Source organism: Tetrao urogallus (assembly GCF_951394365.1).
Source record: "Tetrao urogallus genome assembly, chromosome: 25".
Lineage (NCBI taxonomy): Eukaryota > Metazoa > Chordata > Aves > Galliformes > Phasianidae > Tetrao > Tetrao urogallus.
Window position 1 is genome coordinate 1,529,681 of NC_136838.1, and position 25,826 is coordinate 1,555,506.

Consider the following 25,826-nt stretch of genomic DNA (forward strand, 5'->3'; position numbering starts at 1 on the left):
GGGCACCTGCCAGCTGCCATCGCCGTGTCCCCACTGCCCTCCCTGCCCCAGCAGCCAGCAGCCCCCAGTGCTGCCTCTGACGGTGCTCCCACGCCCTCCCAGCTGCTCAGCTCAGGCCCTGGTGTGACCACAGAGCTGGTGGCTCTGCTGACCACTGCACCTGGCTTCGCCCTTTGGTTTTCCCCAAAGCCAACAGTTTCCACTTAGGACAGAAACCTCACTGGGATGCACGTGCAGGCTGAAGCACAGCCCTGCACAGGGTGTGGGATCGGGATCCCCTCCAGCAGCTCCCAGCACCCTGGAGAGGCACAGAATCTGTGCACCAGGAGGGGAAAATCCTGCAAACAAAGCTGGAGAGACCGCGGAAGCTGCCGTGGGGCGGTGGCTCCCGCAGCTGTTTTACAGCCTCTATCTCAAGGGTCATCTGGGCACGGAAAAACAAACCGGGAGGGCCGGGCGACGCCGTGATGGATCAACCACAGCCAAGGAAATCGCGGTGAGATTGTAACGCCGTCGTGCAGCGCGGCAGGGAACGGACAGCCGGCAACTCCGTGCGGTGCCACCGCCGCCCGGCTCCCGCCTGCTCCCCGCAGCCAGCAACCGCGCAGGCCAGGGCCGCCTCTGCCCCCCGGCCCCGAGCCCACCTCGGTGACCTCCCCGCAGCCCTCCCAGGATCTCCCATTCCCACCCGGGCGAGCAGCGCACCTGGAACCGCACGGCCATGCTGCGGCACGGGGCCCTCGGCAGGTGGCCGCTGCACCCACGGCTCGGCTCGGCACCCGCAGCACGGCACGGCTCGGCACGGCTCGGCTCGGCTCGGCACGGCACGCACGGTCACGGCTTGGCACAGCCCGCCTCCGCCGCACCCCGCCGCCTCGGGGCGTGCCCACGTGGGGCTGGGCGGGCACCGCAGGTGACAGGGGATCTGCGCTCCCTGTTGGCACGGCACAGCGTGGTGCAGCACGGCACGGCACGGCACGGCACGGCACGGCGCAGCGTGGTGCGGCACGGCACGGCACGGCACGGCATGGCACGGCACGGCACGGGGTCAGTGGGGCTGCCGCAGCCAATCGCTCAGGGCTCTGAACGGCCGCTGCCTCTCTCGTAACAGATCTCCCGGGGCTCCCGTTATCCACTGGTTCTGCCGTAACAGACCTACAAAGACTCCCGTTGGCCACTGGCTCTGCCATAGCAGATCTCCAAGGGCTCAGAATGGCCGCTGCCCTTCCCTCAACAGATTTCTCAGGGTTCCCATTACCCTCTGGTTCTGCCATAGCAGATCTACAAAGACTCCCATTGACCGCTGGTTCTGCCATAGCAGATCTGCCAGGGCTCTCGTTGGTCAATGCTTCTGCCATAGCAGACCTCTCAGATCTCCCACTGTCCATCGTCCCATCCGTCGTGGCAGCAGCCTCCAGCTCTGGCCCTGCTGCCTGTGTGCCTGTCCTGTGCCACCCACAGGTCCCTGTCCTGCCTGGGGGCTGCAGCATGGTGCTGCCAGGGGCCAAAGGGTTGCTCTGGGCCCCAGTACAGCTCACCACCTCTGGGCCCCTGTGAGCCCATTCACATTGACAACTGGGGCTGGAAACCCCATGGCCCCACATGAGAACCGCAGCACAGCACCAGTGGGTCCACAGGCACCCAAAATGAATGCTGATGCCCATGGGAAATACCTGTCCCTGGGGTCACAGTGAGTGTAGACACAACTCCAAAAAGGGCAGAGCTCAGGGCAAGCATGCAGCCCCAGACACACCAAAAGAGCCCCAAAATGCCAGCACAGAGTAACAAGCAGAGTGATGCAATCATTCACCTGATCCTGGGAATAAGCCAGGCTGAGAGCACAGGGCAGAGTCCAGGAGGCCGGCCCACAACACCCAACATCACCGGTCATCGAAACCAGCCCTAGCACCACCCACAGGGAGCCACAGCTTCAGTGGACCCCAAACTGTATCTCCTACCCATCACTAGGACGTGGTAAACTGATCTCACGTTTGCATCCCACGGCTCTCTGCCCTTGTGGGGGTGAAGGGACAGTGGGACAACAGGCAGCTCCCTCTCTCCGGGAATTGCCCGTGGGGACACCAAGCCCCCATTCTGCCCTCAGCCTCCCCGGGGGCCCTGCCTCGAGCTAAAGGCCGAGACTGGCAGCCAGAGAAGCCGGCTCAGCCGGTTCCTGACAGAAACCAACCCGCACCCAAAGTGGCCCCACCGAGGAAGGCAGTATCTGGGCTGAGCAGACCATGGTCCAGCCCAGTGCACCAGAAGCCCCACGTGCCCCACTCACATTGAGATGCCCCCCGCAGCCTACCCAGTTCTGCCAAGCCACCCATCCCTTGTCTAGCATCAGCCATGCAGGAAGGCATCGCTGAGGTTCCAGCCCCAACAGCAGCCGCCCAGCACTCGACCGAGCCCCAGCTGCATCCCAGAGCTGATCCTGATCCTGCCCTGGTGCTGGGAGCTGCCCCAGCTGGGTGTACAAAGGTGGAATGGAGGCATGGCCTCCGGGCTGGGGTGCGGAGCCACAATGACAGGGTTCCAGCCCTGCATCCTCAAGCCCACACAGCTTGTAGCCACAGCACCCCAAGGAGGGCACACCCTGCCCAGGTCTCCTGCCAACATCCAAAGTGCCCTGGGGCTTCTCTTCCCAATCTGTCCCCGTGGTTGGGGCAGAGCTCCAGGAGGGTCCTCAGACCCCCTCCTGGGGCTGCTGGGCACAGGCAGCCCATAGCTGTGTCCCACTTCCCCAGCACTCACCGTGTTGTGGCTCGTCCCCCGCAGCTGAATGTGACCAGGAAGGAGCTGAGCGCCAGGGTTGGTGGCAGCGGTGACACTCCTGGGTGCTGCCTTGCGTAACCCTTTGTGGGCCAGACGCTGCCTGCAGGAGGGAGACAACAGGAGCTGAGGGTCCCTGGGCAGCTCCAGCAGCACAGTGGAAATCCCAGGGGGGGCTGTCTCTGCTACTCCCCCAGGCTAGTGGCTCAGCCACATCTGCTCCCATTCTCAGCCCCAGATAGAGACAGGGCACCTGGGGACACGGGGTGGCAGTGCCTGAGGATGGGGTACTGCACGGGGTTCTGTGCCACCTGTGCTGCCTGGAGCACCCATGGGTGCCTCAGGCCCCAGAGGGCACAGGGACGCTGCCAGCTGACCCACGGCACCAATGCTGGGGGGCCACATTGGAGAAAATGTAACCCCCTGCCCCCCAGCGGCAGCTGCCACCTGCCTTCCTCCCCATCCCTTCTGCCGGGCCCCCACCTCACTACGGGCCGGGAGCCCTTCCTCCTGCCGCCGGGTGGGATTCCAGCCACCGAGATCAGCTTCACGCCGCGGCTCCCGGCTCCAGCAGCCTGCGTTTGGTTCCCGTGGGGTTGCGGCGGGCCGAGGCCCCATGCCAGGGCATCGCGGGGGGACCAATTCCTCCGGAATCCCCCCGCCACCAGCGGCCACCCCGGGGTTGGGGACATGGCGACGTCCCTGTCCGAGTGCCGCCGCTCGCCGCTCGTCTCGGAGGAGGACGGGGCAGCTCGGACGGTCCCCTCCCGGTCCCCTCCCTCGCAGGGACGCGGCCCAGGCCCCTCGGGGGCACGGCGGGGCGGCCGAGCAGCATCATTAGGGCTGGCGGGGAATGCGGCCCATTGCCGGACGGGTTTCACAGCCCGGGGCAGCCACGGCCGTCCCCTGAGCCACGCCGTGTTCGGGGCGAGACGTCACGGGCCGGGGGCTGCCCGCCGCAGCCTCTCGCAGGGCCCAGCCGCCGCTAGGTGGCGCCGACGGCCGGAGGGCGCGGGGCTCGGCCTGGGGCCACACGATGCGGTGGGGCCGAGCGGGGCTTTGGAACCGAGAGGGGGAGCGGCTCCACGGCACGGAGCGACCCCGGCGGTCTCAGCGCGGCTCCGATGCACCGGGCCCGGCAAGGGGGAATCCAACCGCGGGGCAGCAGTAGGCCCCGCTGCCATGGCAACGGCCCGGCTCCGCTGCCATAGCGACGCTTAGGTCCCGCCCTCTGCGCGCCGGCACAGCTGGCGCCGCTCTGTCTCCGCCGCTCTATGGTACGCTGAGCCCCATTCCCGTCCCCGCTCCTCCCATCCCACTCCGGTCGCAATCCCGGTCCCGATCTCGGTCCCGGTTCCGAGGACTATCGCGACACTCAGATTCCGCGTCGCGATTAGTTCTGACGGAAGGGGACGACCCCACTTCCGGCTGTGGCCGCGGCCCACTTCCGCCCTGAGCCGCCGGGGCGTGTCTGGCCGCGGCGCCTCCCGCGCTCTATGGTCCCCACCGTTCCCAGGCTGCTCAGCGGCGGCGGCCGGAGCCGGGAGGAGCTCGGCGGCGGCGGCGGCCTGCCGTGCCCTGCCCGCGCCCTTGGCGGCGGCCGCCATGGAGCTGGAGGTGCCCGAGGAGGCGGAGGGCTCGGCCGTGGCGGGGGCCGGCGCCATCACCCCGGAGGCCGGCGCAGGGGAACCGGACGCGGCGGGAGGTAACGTGGTAACGTCCCCCCGCGGAGCCCCTCCGGGCGGTGTCCCCTCCTCCCCCCCCAGTTCCGTCTCGTGGTTCCTCTCAGCGCCACCCTCGGGGTTCGGCGTGGGCCGCTCCAGCTGCCCCCCTCCCCTCAGCCCGAATGGTTCCGCCCTATGGGGGATGTGGGTGGGGGCTCCGTACCCACACACGCGGACGGAGCCCGTGGTTCTGGGGCTCCGTGCTGGGGGGGCACGGGGCGGCCCGCGCCGGCCGGAGTTGCACCTTTCTGCCGCTCTGTGGTTCGTTCGTGGTCTCAAAACCGGCTTTGGATGTGTGGGGGGCCGGGGGGCTGTCCGCTCCCGGAGCTCCTCCGCGGCACTGAGAGATGCGGGCTGCGGTCTGTCGGCCACCCCGTGCCTTGCAGCGCTCACACCAAAACCTGGCAGCGGGTCCGTGCTTATTTCAGGGACGTCATCGCGTGGATGTGGGGCAGCCCCCAGCTGCCTGCACAGCCCTTGGGCTCTGCTGCAGGATTTGTGGGGCTGACAGCCCTCAGCTGTGCTGCTGGGGAGCATGGCAGGGAAGGCACCCGCGTCCCTGTGCTCGGCCCTGGCACGTTGTTGTGATGTATGTCCCCCCCCTCTCTGCGTTTCTGTGCGGTTGTTTGGTGCTCAGTCCAAAACCAGGTGTCTATGGAGACTGGAGCTCAGCGCTGGGTGCTTTTCTGCCCATCACAAGTGAACCTGCATTTCCCAAGCCTATGGGCTCTTACCTTACACTGATAGCAGAGATGAAGTGGAGCTGGTAACGACACCGATGCTTCAGTGTTTATGTCGTTTCTTTGAATCAAGCTGCACGCTGCTCACTTAAGCAGATCCCAAGCTGTGTCGCTCGGGGCTCCCAAGGCTGCAGACAGCGGTAAAGCAGCCCTGAGTGTTTTCTGGAAGGAGCCAAACCCGCAGGCCTGGTGGCATGGCAGCAGCATCGTGATCAGCTCTGCTGGCTGCAGCAGATGGAACTGTGCACTGGGCTCTCATGCTCACCTCATCCTGTTTCAGTGACTCCCAGTCACAGCATCTCCACGTTACGTGCCCTGCACCGTTGCCATTTGGACCCCCATTGGAGTGAGACCCCCACAGGACGTGGAAGGGTGAAGTGAGCGAGGCTGCTGCTCAGTGAGACCCCACGGGACTGAGCTCGGGGCCCCTTCTGGAGCTCTGGGAACCCTCAGGGTGTGTTTTGAAGGAGGAAGGCAGCGTAGTGTTGCCAGCCGGGCATGCTCGTGAGCAAACAGGGCTAATCCATGTCTTTGTGAGAACAAGGCCTTGAGGTTTTGAACGTTTTGTAATCGCCGTGGCTGCAAATGGAGTTTGGAAAAGTTGACGTGTGTGAATGGCTCCTTCCTGGCCCCTCTGCCTCTGGTCCTCAGAGGGAGCTGCAGGCAGCATGGGGGGTTGTTCACCAGTGTTGGTCCAGGGCTCGGAGCTGCTGGGGGGTTCTGAGGAACTCTGAGTGCAGTGGGCACCGAAGGCTTTTGGTCTGGGGTGTCCCCAGGAGCTGGGAGAGGAGAGCATTGCCCTCAGGGGCTGCGTCTGAGCCGGGGGTCGCATTGCTGGCGGCTCACAGTAGGAACTGCGAGAGCAGAAGAGACAGAGCGCTCTCCTCCCTCTCCTTGTAAAGGTGGAGTCTGGAAATCCTGATTCCCCATTGGGCTGAGAGTTGGTTTCAATCTGTTTCCATTTCTCGTGGCTCCTGTTGCATGGATCGCAGCCTGTGTGTTGCTTACAGCTTGCAGCAGGGACGGAATGTTCTTTGGGGCTGAATCCCTCTGCTTCAGGAGCTGCAGTGATGCGTGGAGGTCTCTGCGTGTGCTGGGCACAGCTGAAGCCCCAGAGGCATTGGGGCAGCGTTGGATGCCACAGACAGAGCTCCGCAGCCCTTCCCTCTGCAGTGATAACTGAAGGGCTGCTGAAAGCCCTTTTTTTTTTTTTTTTTTTTTTTTTTTTTTTCCAGTGAGCAGATGAGAGATAAGAGAAGAATTCCAACCCGTGGGGCATGAGCCGCTCAATCTGTACCAACGTGATGGAGAGGGAAATTGGAGAGAGCTTATCAGCTTGAGGAAAAATCAAATGTAAACATCGTCCTCAGCACGATTATGGTTCACAGTTGGATGTCACGTGCCTCTTTCCCGTGAAATGGTGCTATAAGATGATGGCAGGGGGAGCCAGCTAGGCAAAAACACCCCATGCCCTGAACTCAGAAAGACCCTGCAGCTCCTTCACAGTCAATAAGTCACAGCTCAGCTGCAGGGAAGGAGCGAGGCAGCGTGAATGGAATTCAGCCTGCTCCAGAATCCTCCTCCTTTGAGGCGTGGATGGGCCCGGACCAGGGAGGGAGGCTGGGACAGCAGGGCGTGCAGTGATGGGTCTGGTGGCAGTTTGCTGCTGCTTGGCCACGGAGGCTGGGGCTGTGGGGGATTGAACAGCCCCATGGGGAGCAGCCCATGAGGGGTTGGTGTGCAGAGCGTGTGACTGCGAGCGATGGTGGAAGCGAGTCACTGACACAGCCATTGAGGGCTGCAGGGATGCACAGCCTTAGTAAATAAATGTGATTTTCCCTTATAAGGTGATTGAAGCCTGAAGAGCAGGAACAGGAATTTTAACACTTGCTTTCTTTCCCAGCACATCCATCGTTCAGATGCAGGCAGCTGAGTGCTGAATTAGGGCTGGGCAGCGTCCTGACCGAGGGAGCTGCTCTCGTTGCACGCTGCTTCTGCCCTTGTTGTGCTTTGCTGTGCCCAGCTGTCTCTTTGGACTGCCAAGCACGTTCCCAGTGCAGGGCGGTTCCTCTGCATGGTGTTCCTGCATGGTGTTCTCCCAGTGGGAAGGGTTGGTTGGTGGCAGTCGTGTTTGTGGTGGAGAGGTACACCAAGGCACCGTGAAGCAAAGGGCCGATTTCATGACGGGATTAAACTGCAGAAGTGCAGGGGGGAAGGAGGGTCATGTGGAAATCCCGTGGGTGAGTTTTGTCCTGAGCTCTTCAGCGCTGGATTTCTCAGCACGGTGCCCAGTGCTGCTCTGCCAGCTCGTGTCGTGCTGGAAGGAGAAGCGCTGTGGGGCTCTCCTAGGCTCTCCAGCTGCTCTCTGGGGATTTACTCTCTGAGGAAATCAGGCTGTGTGAGGTGAGCCCTGCGCTCGGAGCCTCTGAGCAGCCCAGGGCGAGCCAACGATACAGTGATGTTGTGGTTGTGCCTTCTTTAGGTAGCTCTCAGCAGTGCTGCGTTCCCCAGCAGCCTGGCACTCACTCGTGTGCTGCAGTGCTGCCAGCAGCCGAGTTCACCTCAGAACTTTTCTGGGAAATGGAAAAGCTAAAAGCGATCGAAGCAGCGTTTCTGTCGTTTCGTCTCTTCTCACCCACACGTGTTGCAGCAAAAAGCTCTGTCAGCCCCTAATTAAGCTGTTGTCTTCCATCGGGTGTTCTCGTGGCTTTCCCGGTGTGTGTGTGGGTTTGGCGCTGGGTTGTGGTGAGAAACATGGGCTGAGTCACAGCGGTCACCCCATGGCTGCAGGCTGCTCACCATAAGGGTTCGTCCCTTTGCTTCCTTCACCAAAGCAAACCCATCCCTCTCATAGAATCACTGAATGGTTTGGGTTGGTAGATCACCTAATTCCGACCCCCTGCTATAGGCAGAGGTGCCTCCTGCTCAACCAGGCTGCTCGCAGCCGCATCCAGCCTGGCATTGAATGCCTCCAGGGTGGGAGCATCCACAACCTCCCTGGGCAACTAGAATGCATAGAACCTGAATCTGCAGTCGTAAAACCTGGGCTCCATCAGCAGAGGGGTGGCAGCAGGGACAGGGAGGTGATCGTCCCCCTCTGCTCTGCTCTTGTGAGGCCCCGTCTGCAGCACTGCGCCCAGGGCTGGAGCCCCAGCACAAGAAAGATGGGGAGCTGTTGGAGAGGGTCTGGAGGAGCCACAGAGATGAGCAGGGGCTGCAGCACCTCCCTACAAAGGCAGGCTGAGGGAGCTGGGCTCATTCAGCATGGAGAAAAGAAGGCTGGGGGTGACCTCAGTGCAGCCTGCAGTGCCTAAAGGGAGCCTGCAAACAGGAGGGGAATCAACTCTGTGCAAGGGGAGATGACAGCAGGACAAGGGGAAATGGTTTGAATGGAGGGAGGGCAGATGGAGGTTGGATGTCAGGGGAAGTTCTGTGCTGTGAGAGCGGTGAGGGGCTGAACAGCTGCCCAGAGAGGCTGTGATGCCCCGTCCATCCCTGGAGGTGTTCAAGGCCGGGTTGGATGGGGCCCTGGGCAGCCTGGGCTGCTGTGAAAGGGGGAGGTTGGTGGCCCTGCAGGGGGTTGGAGATTCACGGCCCTTGGGGTCCCTTCCAACCCCGGCCATTCTGTGGTTCTGTGCATCACATGAGTGGTTCTCTTAAATATTAAAAGCAGGAACAAAGTGATTTTTGAAGAATTCCATTATTTTTGCCAAGGTGGGTGATGTAAGTGGAACTTTTGCAGCTGCACCCAGAGCCACTGAGCACAGCCCTCACAGTGCCCCATCAGCACTGGGCCACCTGCAGCTCATTGCAGGGCACAGGGCTGTAATTAGCAGAATCTGTTCTCGGCAGAAATTGCTGCTTGCTCTGAAGCTGGTGGGGAAACAAACAGCCAGTTTGGAGGGGTGGGCAGGGAGGAGGTGGGCAGCACTGCTCTTATTCTGCCATGTATTAAATCAGGGAGGTTGTCTGAGTCTGCCACCCATTCCAACAGCAGGAGAGAATTCTTAGGGTGAAATTCCTCGTTTGTGAGTGGAAGAGATTTGGTTTGAAGGCCAAGCCAGCAGCATCCTCCCAATCTCCTGGATCTTCACTTGTTGTTTTTCTCCCTCCAGTTGCAATCGGGCAGCAGTGAAGGCGGTGCTGCAGTCACAGTGTGAGCACACCCTGTTCCCAGCGCTGCTGCTTGCAGCCTGCTGGCGATTGAGGCTCGGTTTTTGCTGCTTTCAGACCTTTCTCCCTTCTGTTTCCACTTCTGCGTGGCTCCATCAGGCTGGGCAGCTCCTGGCTGCACCAAGCAGAGCTTTCCCAAAGCTGAGCCCATGGGAATGGGATTTTACTCAAGGTCCTGAAGATCAGAGGGATTTAAGAAAAAAACCTTCGGGCTTGGCATAAGGCCCAGAAATGCAGGTTTCTACTTTTGCAAAGTAAAATGAAGGTGATTTGCTCTGGTTGCCTGGTTGGGTGGCCTGGTTTCTTTTTGGAAAGTGCTATATATGTGTAGAGGAGGAGCTGAGGTTCCTTCGCAGCGCTGATGATGCTCAGTGTGGTGGTTCAGTTCGGGGGGCAGAAGCAATTTGCCTTGCTGTCCTCTTTGAAAGCCCAGGGAAGACCTGTGTGTGCCTTCATGCCCACGCAATCCCTGCTGCTGTGTTCAGTTGCACAAGCAAAATATTACCAGCTCCTCTAGCACAGGTTGGAGACAGCAGCTGCTGCAGCACTTCTCCTATAATCTCTCTGCACATTTGATGGATCAAACTTTGTGGATTTTTCCAGGCAAAGTCATCCATGTTGGTGTTTTCCAAAGGGAGGCAGCTAGCTGAAGCCGTCGCCTGCTGAGCACTGCTGCATCCTCAGTGTAAGTGCTGGGAGATGGAAGCATCTTGGAGCGGTGCTGGCAGTGCCAGCTGATTGTGCTGTGCTCCAGCCAAGCCAGAAATCAGGCACAGTTCTTTCTGCTCAGCCCAACATCTGGAAGACCAACAGTTTGGTAGTGTTTGATTTTTCTCTTCTCAACCTCTGCTCAGTGGAAGCTGCACGTTGATTCTCCCAGTGCTCAGGTGCGGTGTTGGTGTGTGCACTGCTGTTAAATCCAGAGTGCTTCCTCGCAGGGCAGAATCCCTTCGGGCTTCAGTCGGTTTTGATGGAAGAGAGATGATAACACCTTTTTGCCCTGTACTCTCCAAGGGATGGATGTTGTGCTCTGTGCAGCATTAAGCAGGAGTCGTAGGGAGACGAAGGGTCTGGGATGCTCAGCCAGGCTGAGAATGCCCAAAAATGAGCATTAAAGATGTGAAAGCAAAGGAATGAGCATCCTAAGGTTGCTTGTAACTGCTCTCAGGGAGCTGCTGCAAGAGGACGGAGGATTTTCAGGAATTCAGGGTGGAAAAATGACATCATTCTGTAACAACATGGGGCTCTCCGAGGGCTGTGGGAGGCAGAGGTGGGCCGTGTGTGAATGGCAGCTGCTCATCCCAAGGGGGAATGAGCAGATCATGGGCAGAAGTGGCAAGTGCTGCCTGTTATTTCATGTTTTCTATTAGAGCTTCTGCTTTTGGGTCGTTGGACTTGCCAAGAGAACGCTCTCCATGTGTCCTGTGCCTTATGGCTGGCCTTTAAGCGCTGGCAAAACTGGTGCACCTGTTTCAGCAGAGTGGGGCTGGAGAGGCTCCCTGTGCAGAGCTGCGGCGTTGGGTTGCATCCGTCCTTCGTGGCCCCGCAACATCCAGCTCTGCTTCATCACAGCTGCCTTGGGCTCTTTGCACACAAAGCCATGGATGCTCAACTGCTCCAAGCCTTGTGACTTCCACTTTGATGTGCTGAAAACAACACTGAAACCCCCCTGGCCTCACTGATGAGCCTGAAGGAGCCCTGACCTGTGTGCTGAGCTGTCTGCCCATAGCATAAAAGCTACGGGGTTTGGGATTTACACAGCACGACTTCTCTGTGTGTTGCATTCCCCATTGAGAATGGTTGGCCAGCATGGTTGCATGTTGTCTTTCTTCCTCCCACCCCACAAAGCGCGGAGCCTGCAGGGCTGTGCTGGGAGCAGGAAGCCTTAGCAAGCTGGATTAAAGCTCCTGCAGGATTTTTCTTATGGAGCTGAGCGCCACATGGTTCAGAAGTGCTGGCATTCAGTTCATGTGGTGCTGCTGTCTCCTATTGCTTCGTTCTGTACCTACTCCTCATAGGGGATGCTCAGATTCTCCATCCACTGGCACAGCTCTGGGGCTGTGTGCTGTGTTCTGGATCCCCAGCAGTGCAGCTCTGGGCATGGATGTGTGCTGGGAGCCCAGCAATGTCCCCAACACCTTTGGGATTTGGGGTGAGCAGCACACATCATCTTTGGAGCTCATTCTGCTATGGCTTGTTTAGTTCCATCTGTTCAGGTGCCTTTGTTAGCATGGAGCAGGAGCATCAGACCAAAGCACTGCGGACACAGAGCACAAATGGCCTCAACAAGGGAAGGGAAGGTGGTGGTGAGCAGCTCGAGGAGCCCACTGCCCGCTGCTGCTGAATCCTTCCTATCCCCCAGCCTGAGCCTCCCCTGCCGCAGCTCTGCGACCCATTTCTGAAATCCCCTTTTAGCCCCGGTGTGTGAGCACCCCCAGGAAAATCTCTGTCAGGAGACATTAGCAAGAGGGGAATTAAATCTTAGAGGATTTAGGCGAGCAGCTTTGGCTGGAGTAAATCAGGAAATACCTCGCTCCTGAAAAATCCAGGTGTGTCTTCGAGATGATTTGTGGCCTTCAGACCCGGGAGGGTTCGGGGTGGATGTTAGGTGCAGTTTCTTTGGAGGGGTGCTGGCACGGCTGCCCAGGGAGAGGTGGAGTCACCATCACTGGAAGGGCTCCAGAACTTTGGAGATGTGGCACTTGGTGTCAGCAGGCACGGTGGGATGGTTTGGGGTTGGACTGGAGCATCACGCAGGTCTGCTCCAACTTAATGACTCTGTGGGGTCCCGGCTCCTCTCCATTGCTACATCCCAGCCTGTTTTTCGGCTCCAGAAGTTTGGGACTGGCTCCAGGCAGGTTCGTTTTTCCAGCCACCTCCTCCTTCTGCCCTGCGTTGTGTGCAGGGATGCAGAGCTGATCCTCCCCCCCAGCAAAGGCCGGGGGCAGCTGGCCCTTGCCATAGCTTCAAAGTCCTCCAGCCTGTAATGGCCTTGCTCTAAATTAGCATCGTGGTTTTGCTGTGGTGTCATGGATGCAGAGAGCTGCCTCCATCCCAGAGAGGCTGCGCTTCCTGCCGTGCTGCTCGCTGTCTCTAATTAATCCTAATCAAGCTTGAATTTTAGGCAGACTTGGGCTTGAAGGCTGCACTGAGGAGCGAAGCCGGGGCAGGGAGGAGGCTGCAGCTGCTGACCTTGGGACCGTCTCACCCTCACCCCGCTCTGGGTGCTGGGAGCGTGTTTTGCTCATCCCCGCCGCCCTCCTGCAGCCAGAACACTGCGTTCAGATAAGGCTGCACCTTTCCCATCCAGCACAGAGGCTGAGCATCCATCCCTGCATTGCATAACCACAGCAGAGCCGAGCGGCTGCAGCCTTCTCTGCTATTGGATGTCAGCTATTGTGGGCTCCTCTTGATGAGGTTTTTGTTTGGCTTTTTTTGTCAGATGTGTCACACGGTTCGGGCTACAGGCGCTCTAAAATTGTCCTTTTCCTACATGCAGCTGATGGGAGACAAGGAAACAAATCAGTTCTTTTTAAATTTCATTTCCCCCAGCTTGTCCTGCTTGTTCCCTGCTGTAATTGGCCTTCCCTGCTGTAAGCGTTTTTCTGGTTAGTTGTCAAGGAAACGTTTTAGCAGGGCACATCCTGCCTCAGCAACCTGCATCCCAAAGGGCTGATGCTGTCCTGCACCTGCATCCAGGGAGCAGAGCTGGGCAGGAAGGCGTTGGCATCCCTGCGCCCTGGCCTGGCTGAACAGATGAGTGCGAGGCAGGGTGAATTTCTGCTTTAAAACTTGGAGCAGGAAAGCAGGCTGATGGCTGCCTTTGGTGCAGAAACACCTCTTCGTGGCGGTCCCTGTGATGCTGCGCAGGGCTGGCTGTGGGTCTGGTGCCTGGTGAGGGATGGAGCATGCTGTGCGCAGTGCCCCAGAGCCCCGTCCTGCCTTGCAGCACGTGGAGCGCTTTCCCTTTGCTCGTATATCCACAACGTTCTGTCCCCAACAAGTTTATGCTCAGGTGAACGAGGCAAAGGGGTGGGAAGGGAGAGCAGGGTGTGGTGTTGGCATGGCAGAGGGCACGGTGCCAGCGCCGTCAGCTTTCCCCAAGTGGAATCTGTGTGGGGTTATGGGGATTGCTGACCGCCAGCTTTATCGGGGTGCCAGGTGGTGTGGAACCAGCGCAGGGTCTTGTAGGTGGTCCTGGAAATCGTTCGTCTGCCCAGAGATGCTGCATCAAAGTGGGAGAAGACCTCAGTGCTCCATTTAGTATTGCGACTTTCTTGATGCCTCCCATCCCAACCCAACGTTGTTGTCCAAAGGAGAGAAAGTGCACGTAGTGATCAGAAGTAGGTCATCGTGGCTGGGAAGGGCAGGGTGTAAGGAGCTGCCTTCTCAGGGTGGCTGCTGCACGTCTTGTCCCTGCTCCTGTCCCTGCTCCTCCCAGCCCGTTGCTTCAGGCCACTCGGTGCCATATGCTGCTCTTGGGCTGTGAGAAGTTCGGGGGCTGCTTCTCATGTGTGCCAATTTGGGCACTGCTCCTGGCCAAGGTTTGTTTCCTGGCATCTTCTCCCAGTTGCTGCTGTGTTGCCTTCGTTTCATTTTCTCAGCAGGCCCTCGCGGAGAGCAGCAGCTGTCTCTCTGGATGGACACGTTGCACTTCCAGCCTTTCTCTCCATATTTCTGCCTCCACACATCTGCTCCCCATGCACAGCCCTTGCCTTTCCCAGCTCGTGCCCTAAAGCAGGCGGCGTGGGGCAGCCTGAGCAGACAGCAGTGCTGTGCTCACAGCCTCCACCTTCTCCAGTCCAAAAGGTTTGCTGGTGCTGGCTCCATCATCGTTGAACGGCAGCAGAATTCCATCCAGGGGTCTGTTTGTGTTCCATGAATTTTAGTTGCAGTCACAGTGCAGATCTCCTGGTAAATACTCGAATGCAGCACCACCTCTGTTGGGGTAAAGGAGCCCAGACAGATCTACCAGCTCCTACAATTTGCTGCCATTGCTTCTCTGGAGTGTCGTAGAGCATTAAATATCTGTGAGTTATAAGTGTGTGCACATGTCTCATAAAGAAGGCTTCTTTCCAGAGAAATTCCTCGTGTAAGTCAAGCTTGCAACCCATGCTTTTAACTCTGGATAGGTTGTGGACAGCAAGGAAAAGTTTTTTCCCCAGAGTTTTGTTTTTCAGCCCAAAAGATCGATGATTCTTGGACTGCTGAACTTGTGCCACCGCTGGTGTGTCCCCATTGGCAGCACCCAGAGGGTGCCCCAACCCCACTGCACTGCGTGCTGACTTGAGGGCCCAGAGGAGGAGGACGAAGCTGAAGGTGCGGGTTCCTTGGTGAGCCCCCTGCCTGCATCACACGAATGAGAGGCGAGGGGCCTGGAGAGCTCAGAGCGTGAATTTGTCGAGGCAGCATGTTGTGTAAGAGCAGAAACGGGTTATCTAATCTGGTGGAGAGGCAGAACTGAATGCAGAAACCGAGCTGGGGCACGTGCTGGAGCCGAGACGTGCAGCTGTGGGGCTGATCGCATCCCGCTGGCTGCAGCTGCAATGCAGGAGCCGGGCGGGCTGTGCTGAGAGGCGGATGGAAGCAATGGAGACAAAACCGGAGATGGGAGCGGTGAGCGGCACAGCGTCAGCATCGAACCGAATGAGAGCAGCGTGTGGGTGAGAAGAGCTGAAGGCAGCAGGTCGGGCCCGGCAGAGCCCTGCAGCGGGCAGAGGGCTGAGGCCGGCCCACGCTTCTCCAACCAGAGCCGCACCAAACGCTTCCGCCCGCGCTGAGCTGCACCAAATCGGATAAGAATCGTTTCAATTAGCTTGCTGAGCACCCAGACTTCCCCCTGCACAGCTCTGGTGCCCCACAGAACAGCGCCAGCTCTCATGGCTGCGCAGCCCCCGCGCTGGGGTTGGGGCAGTTTGCGCAGGTCCATCTGTCAGCGTGTTGAGCCAGCGGAAGGTTTTTCTTTTTTGTGTTCTGCCTGGAGTTGATTTCATAAAGCTGATTTTTTTTCCTCTTTGGAGAGGTTTTGCTGCTGATTCCCTCATGCACCTGAAGCATTGTTTCTCCTGGAGATCCCCAGTCCTTGCCCTGGGTCCTTCCTACGAGCGGTTGGTGTGGATCCCACACTTGGTACGTGTACAGCAGCAGACACTTAAAGGCTGGCAATGAAAGCAGCTTGTGGTAATTATCGCAAAATTAAAGATAATCTCCCGCTCTGGAATCGTGACAAAGCGCAGCAAAGAGATTAGCAGGGCTCCTGGCCACGGGGCAGCATCCCAGCCCTTGCAGTGCTGTGCATCCCCCTGCCCTGCCCACTGCTGGGCTTTGTGCTGGGTGACCAGGAAGGCGAGTTGTCGTGGGCCAAAGAACTGCAGTTTCAGCTCCAGGTTCTCCAAGACAAACGGTGCTGTGCTCCATTGATGGTCACCCTGTCTGGTTTATAGTTGTGCTGTGGATTAGCTGGATTTCAACCCATGCGAGTGAAGGCAGTGTGATGTAAAGCAAAACAGCAAAACAAAGCTGCTCCAGCTTTGCATATGCAGGCAAAGCACTTGGTTTGGGAGGCTGAGTTGCAGACTGTGAACGTACCACTGGGATGAGGTGGTTTTGGCTGCTGTTCCCAGCTCTGGTCCTGTATCTGAAGGCTGTAGGCAAAATCTTACTGTCTCACTGTTGGCTGTAATGGAGAAATGGTGAGAATGGTGGCTTCTCCCAAAGTCAGCAGTGGAGATAAGCGATGGGTTCATTTTTGTGTTGTATTTGGACGCTGGGTTCTGTAAATAAGTTCAGTGATCCTTGTGCATTGTGCTGTGATGAGAAGCAGCTTCACGAGCATCTCTGTGGGCCTCTGGGTGCATCTGGCCGTGGTGTTGCACAGCCCAGTTGCTTACATGGGTCTTAGAACTCTTTGCTGGAACCTCCAGAAAAAATAACTGCTGGGAGAAATGGTGCTTTTGTGTCGTTGGGTGAACCCAGGAACTTGAGGCTCCTGCACTGAAGTGAAACTGAAAACAGCACAACTGCTTGATGGGCTTTGCAGCTTGCTTGAGTGAGCAAAGCAGTCTGTTGTCTCTGGTGTTCTTAATCTCACATGCCTGTCTTTAGTGATGCTCTGCCTTTCTCTCCTCAGGTCTGGCACCGAAGAAAGCAGCCATCACCGAGGTGAGATGGTCTTGAAAACCCCTTGCAGAGAAATGAGAGCGCAATGAATGGAGGCTGCATGCTGGGCTCCTGCAGGGCCTCACCTGCTCCTGGCAGTGGGACCAGGCAGCAGTGCAGCACAGAGCCCTGCAGCAGCTCGAGGGGTTGATCTCTGTCCCATAGCCCAGGCTGCAGAATCACTGTCACCTCCTGGATCACCTGGCAGCAGGAGCCCAGTGTGAGGAAGCTGTTGTGTCTGGAAGCTGTGCCCCAAACTCGTGCTTTAGGGCACTGTGTTCCAATGGGTTTTCTTTGATCCGAGTTTCCAGCATTCCCCTTTTGTATTACTCACCTGGGATGATGAGCACTGATACACATGAATAGCAGAACCTTCCATACGCTGCCAGGAACATGGGATGTTGTTCCTTTTGCCTGCCCAGAAATGCGCATTGCAGAAAACTCCTTTGAAAGTTACTTTCCTCAGTGCAGAATGAGCCCCGCTTCTTCTTGGCCTGAAAATGCAGGTTCTGTGCAGGAGATTTGTTGCTGTTTGTCATACGATGGGAATTGCTGAACCAACACCTGTGGCTTAATTATTGTGGGAGGGTGGTGGTGAGCCGTGAGGAAAGGCAGGCTTGCAGGAAGATGCTCAAAGAGGGGTAGGAAGGTTTTGAAGGAGAAATGAGGCTGCCCCCCTGTTCCTGAAGTGCGGGACCAGAAATAGCTGCAAGCTCCTGATGAACAGCTAAACCACAAAGAACTTCTGTCTGAACAAAATTATCTGCTGTTTGCTGCAGCTCTGAGAGACGGCTCTGTGCAGCACTGAGAGACAGTGATGTAACACTGTTACTTGGGAAGTGACCTTGGATCTTTCTGCTTTAAGAGCAGCCAGGGCCTGGCCATTCCATAGTGTCCCAAGACCCCAAGTGCTGCCGGTGCTCCCCACAGCTGGCTGCTGGGGCTGCAAGAGGAGCTGCGTGCAGCTTAACCCAGTGGGTTGCATTGCCAGCCTGCTGGATTGCAGCTGCCATCTGCTCCCTCCTTTGCAAAACTTCAGGAGGAGCTGTTTTTGCAGCCCGTCCTTTGAACTGTTAACAAATGAGATCTCGCTTAAATGGATTATCTCCATGTGAACGCAGGAGCAGGGTTGTGTTATCCACCTTATCAGCCTTTCGTTTCTCCAGTGAAGTGTGAGGCATTGCCATGAAACCTGAGGGCATGGGGTTTTTAAGAGCAAACCTCTCGCGGTTTGATTTAATGCGTCGCTGTTTGTAATCGATGGGAAACCAGAGCCAAGCATGCAGGGAATCCCGGGCACGAGCTTCTCTCCTGGCTCGGTAGCTTTGCCGCAGGCTCTGCCCCGTTGGTGCTGAGTGTGTTGGGGGGGGGACTGGGTATTTTCAGCCCTGCTGTCCTGAAGGATGGATGGATAAATCGAACAGCCTTGGTGGAGCTTGCCAGTGCCAAGTGCACCTTCTTGCAGTCAGGATTCCTCCATCCTTACGGCTTGGTCCAGCCTGTGCTGTTCTGTTTGTTCCTGTCGGCCAGGCCGGCTATTCTGGGATGTCACCGTGCCCTTTCCTTGCAGGGCCCATCGCTACCAGGGCAGCCTGGCCAAGGAAAGAAGATTGGTCATCGGAGTGTTGATGCTTCTGGGGAAACCACCTACAAAAAGGTTTGGATCTGGGGAGCACGTTGGTGGTGGGCAGAGAAATCGGGGCCAGGGGTCAGGAGTGCTGCAGCTGAGCTTTCCTGGCTTAGCAACCAATAGCAGCCAATTTGATTTTGATTTTATGCAGCGCCCTTGTGCTGTGTTGTCTTGTAAAGTGCCAACCTTTGGAGGCCTGAAGGATGCGTTCAGCAGCTGGTTGAGCTTCTTTAGCAGAATGCAGTGCTCAGGATGGCCGTGGAAGGCACAGGCACGGCCCTGCTGCAGTGCAAGGAGTATCACAGCCACAGCCTCTGTGTACTGACACACGGCTCCTTCCTCCCTGCCAGACCACTTCCTCCACCCTGAAGGGCGCCATCCAGCTGGGCATCGGGTACACAGTCGGCAACCTGAGCTCCAAGCCAGAGAGAGATGTCCTGATGCAGGACTTCTACGTGGTGGAGAGCATTTTCTTCCCAAGGTAAAGGAGACAAGGAAACAAAGTGAACGGATGAGTTCTTTTTTTTTTTTTTTCCTCTCACTGATTTTTTCAAGAGAGCTTCCATCTGTCTTTGGATGACAGAGATGGATGCTCTGGGTGCTTTAAGTATGCATCTATTTTGTGCAAACATAGCAGTGGGAAGTGTTAGATTCTTGCACTGACTTGCAAGGAAGTACAATGCAAGGTGCAGTGCTGTGTGCTTGGGTTAGCCTTGCTGTGTGCTTTTCCTCCTATCTGTAGGATATCTGCCTCCAAATTATACTGTTTAAGATGGGAGAAGCTCATTCTAGGGCTCTTCACCTCTGTAAATGAACTGAGCTCACAAGAGCTGTATTCTCCATGTGAACACGTCCTGCTTGGCAAGTGGCTGTTCCTTGCTTTCTTTGGCAATAGGTTGTGGCAGATAATTTAAAACCCACTTTCCTGTTGTCCAGCCACAGAGGAAAGGCAGTTTGTTTGTTTGTGTCTTTTTGCAAGGCTCAATTTATCCTTACCATACAGTAGCCTCGACAAGACCGCTTTCCTGTGATTGGTAACACCAGGACTCACACATCTCATGTCTGTTTCGTGCAGTGAAGGAAGCAATCTCACCCCAGCTCACCATTATGCTGACTTCAGGTTCAAAACCTATGCACCAGTGGCTTTTCGGTACTTCCGAGAACTCTTTGGGATTCGTCCAGATGATTATTTGGTATGGATGTATTTTTGGACTTGTGTTTACCCTGCTTTATTCAAGATGGTCTGGAGCAATACAGTAAACGTACCCCTAAATTGAGGCTGTCAGCTGATCTCACCTAAAAGGGGCAGAGAAGAGTGAAGGAATCCCAGCAAGGAGTGGGAAGAGGCTGTGGCTCTGGGGCTCCTGTTCAGTTTTGGGGGATAATCCCAGTGAGGCCAGCACCACTCAACCAAAGCTTGTGTTTGCTGAGAGCTCGCTGTGAGCTCACACTGGAGGGAAGGGGAAATGACCTGCTTCAAGTGTGCGCTGCACAGGCTGTTATGGGGTTCCTCTGTTGCTGTCCCTAACAATAACTCGCTGTGTTTACCAGCAAAAGGGGCTGTGTTCTGTTGGCCGCAACCCTGTAATGTCCCCTGGGGCTCCGAGGACAAAGATGGGAATTTGTCCTTGTGTACTCACTTGAGAACTATGTGAATGCAGTTATGTTAATCATCTTATAAAGACAGAATAACGCACAGCTTGTTCCCGGGCTCGGAAAGCTCCTCAGAGCTGCTTTTAAACTGCCCAGAGATGCCGGCTGCTGAGGCTTGGAGTGCACTGGGGTTGAATTAGGTGCCATGCATGTTAGCAGTGCCCTGCTCAGGGGGTAAAACGCCCATCCAAATGAGCTCCCACCCTCCCCACTTTCTAACAGCCGCTTTTTTCTGACTCCAGCAGTAGGCAGGGGTAACCCTAGCTGTAACCATGCAAGCAGAAACGAGTCTGTGCCATTGCATGGCTTGACAGTCACTGCGCTCCCCATCTGTGCCAGCCGAGATAACGCTGCCTGCTTTGATGAGTGGCTCAGAACCCGGGTGAGGCACAGAGCTGCTGCAAAGGTCACAGCTCTGATTTGTTGCTTCTGCTTCCCCCGATTCTCTCTTGCCTGCCACAGCAGCAAATGCCTTTAATTATGCATGAGATAATTAACTTGATAAAGTCTTGGATCATTAATCTGCGCAGTGCTGAAAGCTGTTTTCAGTACGTGATGACGAGCATTTGAGTCATTGCTCTGATTACGGCCCTTACGTCCCCTGCCTTCCTCTCCTCACCTCACCTGGTGCTGTGGGGACCCTGTTGACCCCACAGACACCTGGGGTTGGTGCCTCACTGCAAAGTGCACGTCTGCACTCGAGCTTTGTATTTCTGTTCCTGCTGTTTGCAGCCTGGTGCCTAGAAATGTGCTCCCGATGCAGAATCCCCCCCTGTTCTGAGTGCTGATCCCTTCCTTTCTGTTTGGACACCTGCTCTTAGGCTTTTCACGTGTTTCCAGCAGGAGCTGGGGGAGATGTGGCTGTAAAGCACATCTGTAGCAGGGCAGCACGAGGCCAGGGAGGCTGCTGAGAGCAGCAGAGCATCGTGTTCCCTCCAGCACAGATACCCAGAGCAGACTGGCTTGTCTCTTAAAATCCTGTCTTTCTGTCTGTGCTGAAAGGAGCCGCGATGCGATGCGCATGGACACGCACAATGGGAGAAGATAGGATGTCATTATGAAGCCTGGATGTTGCTGAAAGCAGATTAGCTTGATTCTGAGCAGTTGGGATGCCCTCAACTGTAATCTTGCTCTCTAATTGTAAATTGTCCATCAGCTTTGCTGCTTAGACCTAACCTATAATGAAAATAATTCTCTTTTGAGCTTTGCTACCCCTTAATCTCCCGGGTAGGCAGCATGCTGGGGAAAGCCCTCAAGGTCATGGAGCTCAGTGTGCAATGAGCTGGGCTGAAAACATCATCTTTTTCCTCCCTAGTACTCATTATGTAACGAGCCCCTGATAGAGCTTTCCAACCCTGGTGCCAGCGGCTCCCTCTTCTATGTCACCAGCGACGACGAATTCATCATAAAAACTGTGATGCACAAAGAAGCTGAATTCCTCCAGAAGCTCCTTCCAGGCTACTACATGGTGGGTATCACCCAGCACCTGGGATTTGGGTTTGCGGTGGCAGTTTTCTGTTCCCAGCCCTACACAGAGCACATTGTCCATCCAGGATTCTTGTGGCATTCCTGCCCTGTGCACCAGTGCTGTTCATGCAGCCAATCCCAAAGCAAAAACCCTACCAATTGTTTGCAAACAGGCAGTAAAGTAGAACCAGAATCTGCTGCCTAGAGATATGTGCAAAGCAGGAGCTGCCTGTCTGCATACCTACACTGAGAGACCCAGCTCTACAGATGAGGGCACTGAAATTCCCTCAGTTCAAAGAGTTTTGCTGTGGCGCAGAGCTGCGAGTTCCCTGCAGCACTCCAATGCCTGGGGCTTAGCGTAGGGCTAAAGCCTGATCTCTGCTGTTTTTGGGAAACCCATTCAGTGTGAATGAGGAGGAAGCAGAGGAGGTTCATCCTGAGTTCCTTTAGAGCTGGGAAGTGGGGTTTGCATTGCTTGGCTGCCTCCGTTGCTTTCAGCTCACGCTGCAGCACACTGACGAGGGCTCACTCCTGCACTAGGTGAGAGTGTGACATTCAGTGCAGCTGTGCTTCTGCTGTCTGTCAGAAGCTGTCAGGTCCTTCCTCATCGCAGTGCAGAGATGTTCTGTTCCCTTCCCAAACTTTCCCAAAGCTGAACAAGCAAATCACGTCTGTCGTGTCATTCCTAATAACGCAGCTGTCTGAAAAAAGGACGCAGTAGTCGAGCAGGATATCCGTGCTCTCTGCCCATCTGTGTGTTTTGCAAAGCAGCTCTCCAGAAGGAGGAGGAGAAAATTGATGTTGTTTTGTTTGAAATTAAAAAAAAAAAAAAAGCAACAACAACAAAAAAAACTGGTTTATTCTGGGCTGAAGAATGGCTCTTGAATCTGACGCTTCTGAAGAGTCGAAGATGGCTGTTATTTTTAAACTTGAAGCTCCCACTTATTTGTGTTTTTCTCTTCCAGTTTGGTTTCCCTTTTTCAGCTGCTGTTGATGGGGAAAGCAGGGAATTTCCGGACTTGGTTATTTGCCCAAAGAGCTCTGAACATCCCATCCCTGTACTCAAGGCCCAGTGGTATTTTCAGGTCCCAGAGTCACTGAAATGCAGGAGTTTGTCAGAGGTGTAACAGTCAGCTCTTACGTGAAGTTCAGAAAATCTCTGGGTGGTGAATCCTTAGACTGGCTGCTTCATTCGTGCTCTCTGTGTTGGAAGTCCTGTTCCAAATGACTTTTCCTGATGCTTTTTCCAACCCTGCTGCAGAACCTGAACCAGAACCCGCGGACGCTGCTGCCAAAGTTTTATGGACTGTACTGTGTGCAATCAGGGGGCAAAAACATCCGCGTGGTGGTGATGAACAACATTCTGCCTCGCGTGGTGAAGATGCACCTGAAGTTTGACCTGAAAGGCTCAACCTATAAACGCCGGGCATCCAAGAAGGAGAAAGAGAAGTCCAGCCCCACGTACAAAGACCTGGACTTCATTCAGGACATGCCCGAGGGCCTGATGTTGGATGCAGACACCTTCAGTGCGTTGGTGAAGACGTTGCAGCGAGACTGTCTGGTAAGGAGGGGATGATTCAGGGAGTGGGATAACAGAGCTTCGGGTGTGGGGAAGACTGAAGGACTGAGAGTATTGCTGATCTGCTAACCCCCAAGCAGGAGAAGTCCCTCTGCTGCTCTTTATGGTGAAGGCAAAGCACTGGAGTTGAATCTTGTGGCAGTCTCGGAGGATTGAGACGTCCTTTCACCTCGGCTTCAAACTGTGGCAGTCTTGCCAGTTGTAGCCAGGCCCTTGGGGCTAAATGCATTCTCCTATGCAACGTGCAACAGGCATTTATCATAGAGTCACAGAGTGGCTGGTTGGATGGCACCTTAAAGCCTATCCAGCCCCAACCCTGTCTGGGCTGGCTGCCCCCCACTAGCTCAGGCTGCACAGAGCCCCATCCATGGCCTTGGGCACCTCAGGGATGAGGCACCCACAGCTCTCTGGGAGAAGCACCAGGGTTCTTCTTACAGGTAACGTGCTACTTGTGAGCCTTCAGCCCTTTGGGTTGTGGGGTCGCCAAATTCTGCAGAATCCAGAGATGTTTACTAGTCAGAAACATTCAAGCTCTGGCAAAGCAGTTGTTAGCACGAACACGGATGGGCCGTCCCGTGTTTTGGGATCTTGCTTTGTTTGGACTGCTGACCTGTGCCTTTTTGTCTTTACTCTTGAATTCTGTACTAACTTGCAGGTGTTGGAAAGCTTTAAAATCATGGACTACAGCCTGCTGCTTGGTGTCCATAACATAGACCAGCAAGAACGGGAGCGGCAGTCTGAGGGAGCGCACAGCACGTCGGATGAGAAGCGTCCCGTGGGGCAAAAGGCACTTTACTCCACAGCCATGGAGTCCATCCAGGGTGGGGCTGCCCGGGGGGAGTCCATAGACACAGATGACACGTAGGTGGAAACCTGGGCTCCTCCTGCTGGGGGGGGGCAGAGTAATTCTCAAACTGAGGGCTGCTTACAGCTCTGCTGGGCGGCGGCACTGCTGTGTGAAGCCATCCCAGCACGATCAGCTGCGTTACTGATGGAGCTGTGCATCAGGGTCTGCCCCATCTGCGGTCCCTGGGGGTTGGGGGTTCCTCCTGGCTGTCCTGCTGGCCCTGTGGACTTTGCTGCCCAATGCTGCACTTTGCTGTGCTTGCTGCTGGCAGCCACACTCCGTGGAACCAGCCGTTCTGGTTTCAGAGGAGGATCAGTCACAGTGGAGCCAGGAAATAATGTGGTGTTTCCATTCTTTCAAAAAGCATCCCTAATTGTAGTGGCCTGCCTTATGCTTGCATGCTTCTGTTGTGTGTTGGTGCTGCTGCGCCGTCGGCTGGTATTAAGGAATAGCTTTGTCCTTACTGATCTGCTGCCCTTTGTAGGCAGCTCGTGCTAATTTGAAACTGATCCGGTCCTCAGAATGAAATATTCCTTAGCTAAGAAAAATCCATGTGGTGCTCTCCAGCCCCAATGGAACTGTTGTCATACAACACAGGTGCTGTCCTGACATCTCACATTTGGTGATCCAGGCAGGCAGCCCCTGTGTGAGATAGGCTGGCTGGGTAGGTGGCTGCTGCTAGGTTTCGTACTGTCTGACCACCACATCAGAGCCCTCCTTCCAGTGCTGTCACCTCCCTTCCTCAGTCCTGGGGCCTTACAGCTCTTTTGAAGTCTATACTCACTGTGGCCTTGTTTCACCTGCAGGATGGGAGGAATCCCAGCAGTGAATGGCAAAGGAGAGCGTCTCCTGCTCCACGTAGGAATCATAGATATCCTTCAGTCGTACAGGTAGGTGCCTCTGCAGTCACCTGTCCTCTAAGTGTGCTCCATCTATTTTAATACTGAATGAAAGCAGAAGATTTTCCTCTCCTGAAGCCTTTGATGGTGTGTAGGCAGGCTGCCTAAAGCTGTCTGATGTGTGTTGGGAGCGCTGGATTTTTATCTTGTCCTTAGAACAGCTGGTGACACTGAGCTGTTTGCCTGAGGTCTAATGAGCTGTTCTTAAAGAAATTCCCCATCACTGTGCCTGGGATGGGCAGCACGTATTCAGGGAGGGAGGGTGATTTGCTGCAGATCTTGCAGCCCTGCTTCTCCTTCCCTGGAGGGTTCCCAGGCAGCCCTGGCCCAGCTGTTGGTGTGCTCTGCTGACCTCTTGGCTGGAGCAAAGCTGTGCTCCACAGAGCAGGGATCAGCAGCTCAGTGAGCGCTCCTGTGCGGGTTATGGAAGGTGGCTCTGACACCAAGTACATGACTGGAGCTGGATCTTCCTTTTTCTCTCTGCTTCTTCCCCGCAATTAGGTTCATCAAGAAGCTGGAACATACCTGGAAGGCCCTTGTCCATGACGGGGTGAGTGCAGGGGGTGCCTTCAGCAGGTTACCTGCCTTGGCTTGTGCTACTTGGTGCCAATTTCCTCGCTATTTATAGTCCCTGAAGTGGTACAGCTGAAGCTGATGAAGGAATAGTTCTTGCCTCTTATGCCTCCACACCGGTGTAGTACAACTTATTCCCAATCAGGTTTTCTTGCACACTCCACCTCCTCACACGCTTAGCTGTCATGCTACCAGCTCTCCTCCTCTGCTCCCATCTGTCATTTTCCTCCTCCCTGTGTTACCAGGAGCTGTGCAAGGCTTGTGTGTTCGTGTGTGTGTTGAGGAACGTTGCCTTGGCTCTGGTGATTGACTGTGGTTCCTCTGCTGTAAGCTATCTGCTAATAAATCCCTTGCAGTGTTTCCCTGTTCTCTCATCTCCAGCAGCAGCTAGGTGTGCGTTTACAAAAGACCATCCTCTAGATACAGGAACTATTTGTCAGCACTGCATATCCAGTCTTCCCTTAAAAAAGTAATGCAGAGGAGAGGTGGAGGTGCGAAGTCATAGCAGCACAGTGACATCAGAAGCAGAGGCACCAGCTCCATTAAAACAGAAAGTACGAAACGTTTGAAGAGCGTGGGGACCTTGGCTGAATGCTGGTGTCCGTGTGATG

At 56.0% G+C, this 25,826-nt stretch overlaps 1 protein-coding gene across 1 annotated transcript in view; it reads left to right on the forward strand.

Annotated features, from left to right (window-relative positions):
- Positions 1-4,377: 4,377 nt before the first annotated feature.
- The window catches only part of PIP5K1C (phosphatidylinositol-4-phosphate 5-kinase type 1 gamma), a gene marked incomplete at both ends in the record, with an annotated part of 30,856 nt that continues 9,407 nt past the window's right edge, over positions 4,378-25,826 (forward strand). The window contains 10 exons of the mRNA XM_079546731.1: positions 4,378-4,477; positions 16,539-16,570; positions 18,138-18,224; positions 18,548-18,678; positions 19,273-19,390; positions 21,166-21,318; positions 22,579-22,878; positions 23,552-23,757; positions 24,550-24,633; positions 25,144-25,192. Coding sequence (XP_079402857.1) covers positions 4,378-4,477; positions 16,539-16,570; positions 18,138-18,224; positions 18,548-18,678; positions 19,273-19,390; positions 21,166-21,318; positions 22,579-22,878; positions 23,552-23,757; positions 24,550-24,633; positions 25,144-25,192 — 1,260 coding nt within the window. The remainder of the gene's footprint in view (positions 4,478-16,538; positions 16,571-18,137; positions 18,225-18,547; positions 18,679-19,272; positions 19,391-21,165; positions 21,319-22,578; positions 22,879-23,551; positions 23,758-24,549; positions 24,634-25,143; positions 25,193-25,826) is intronic.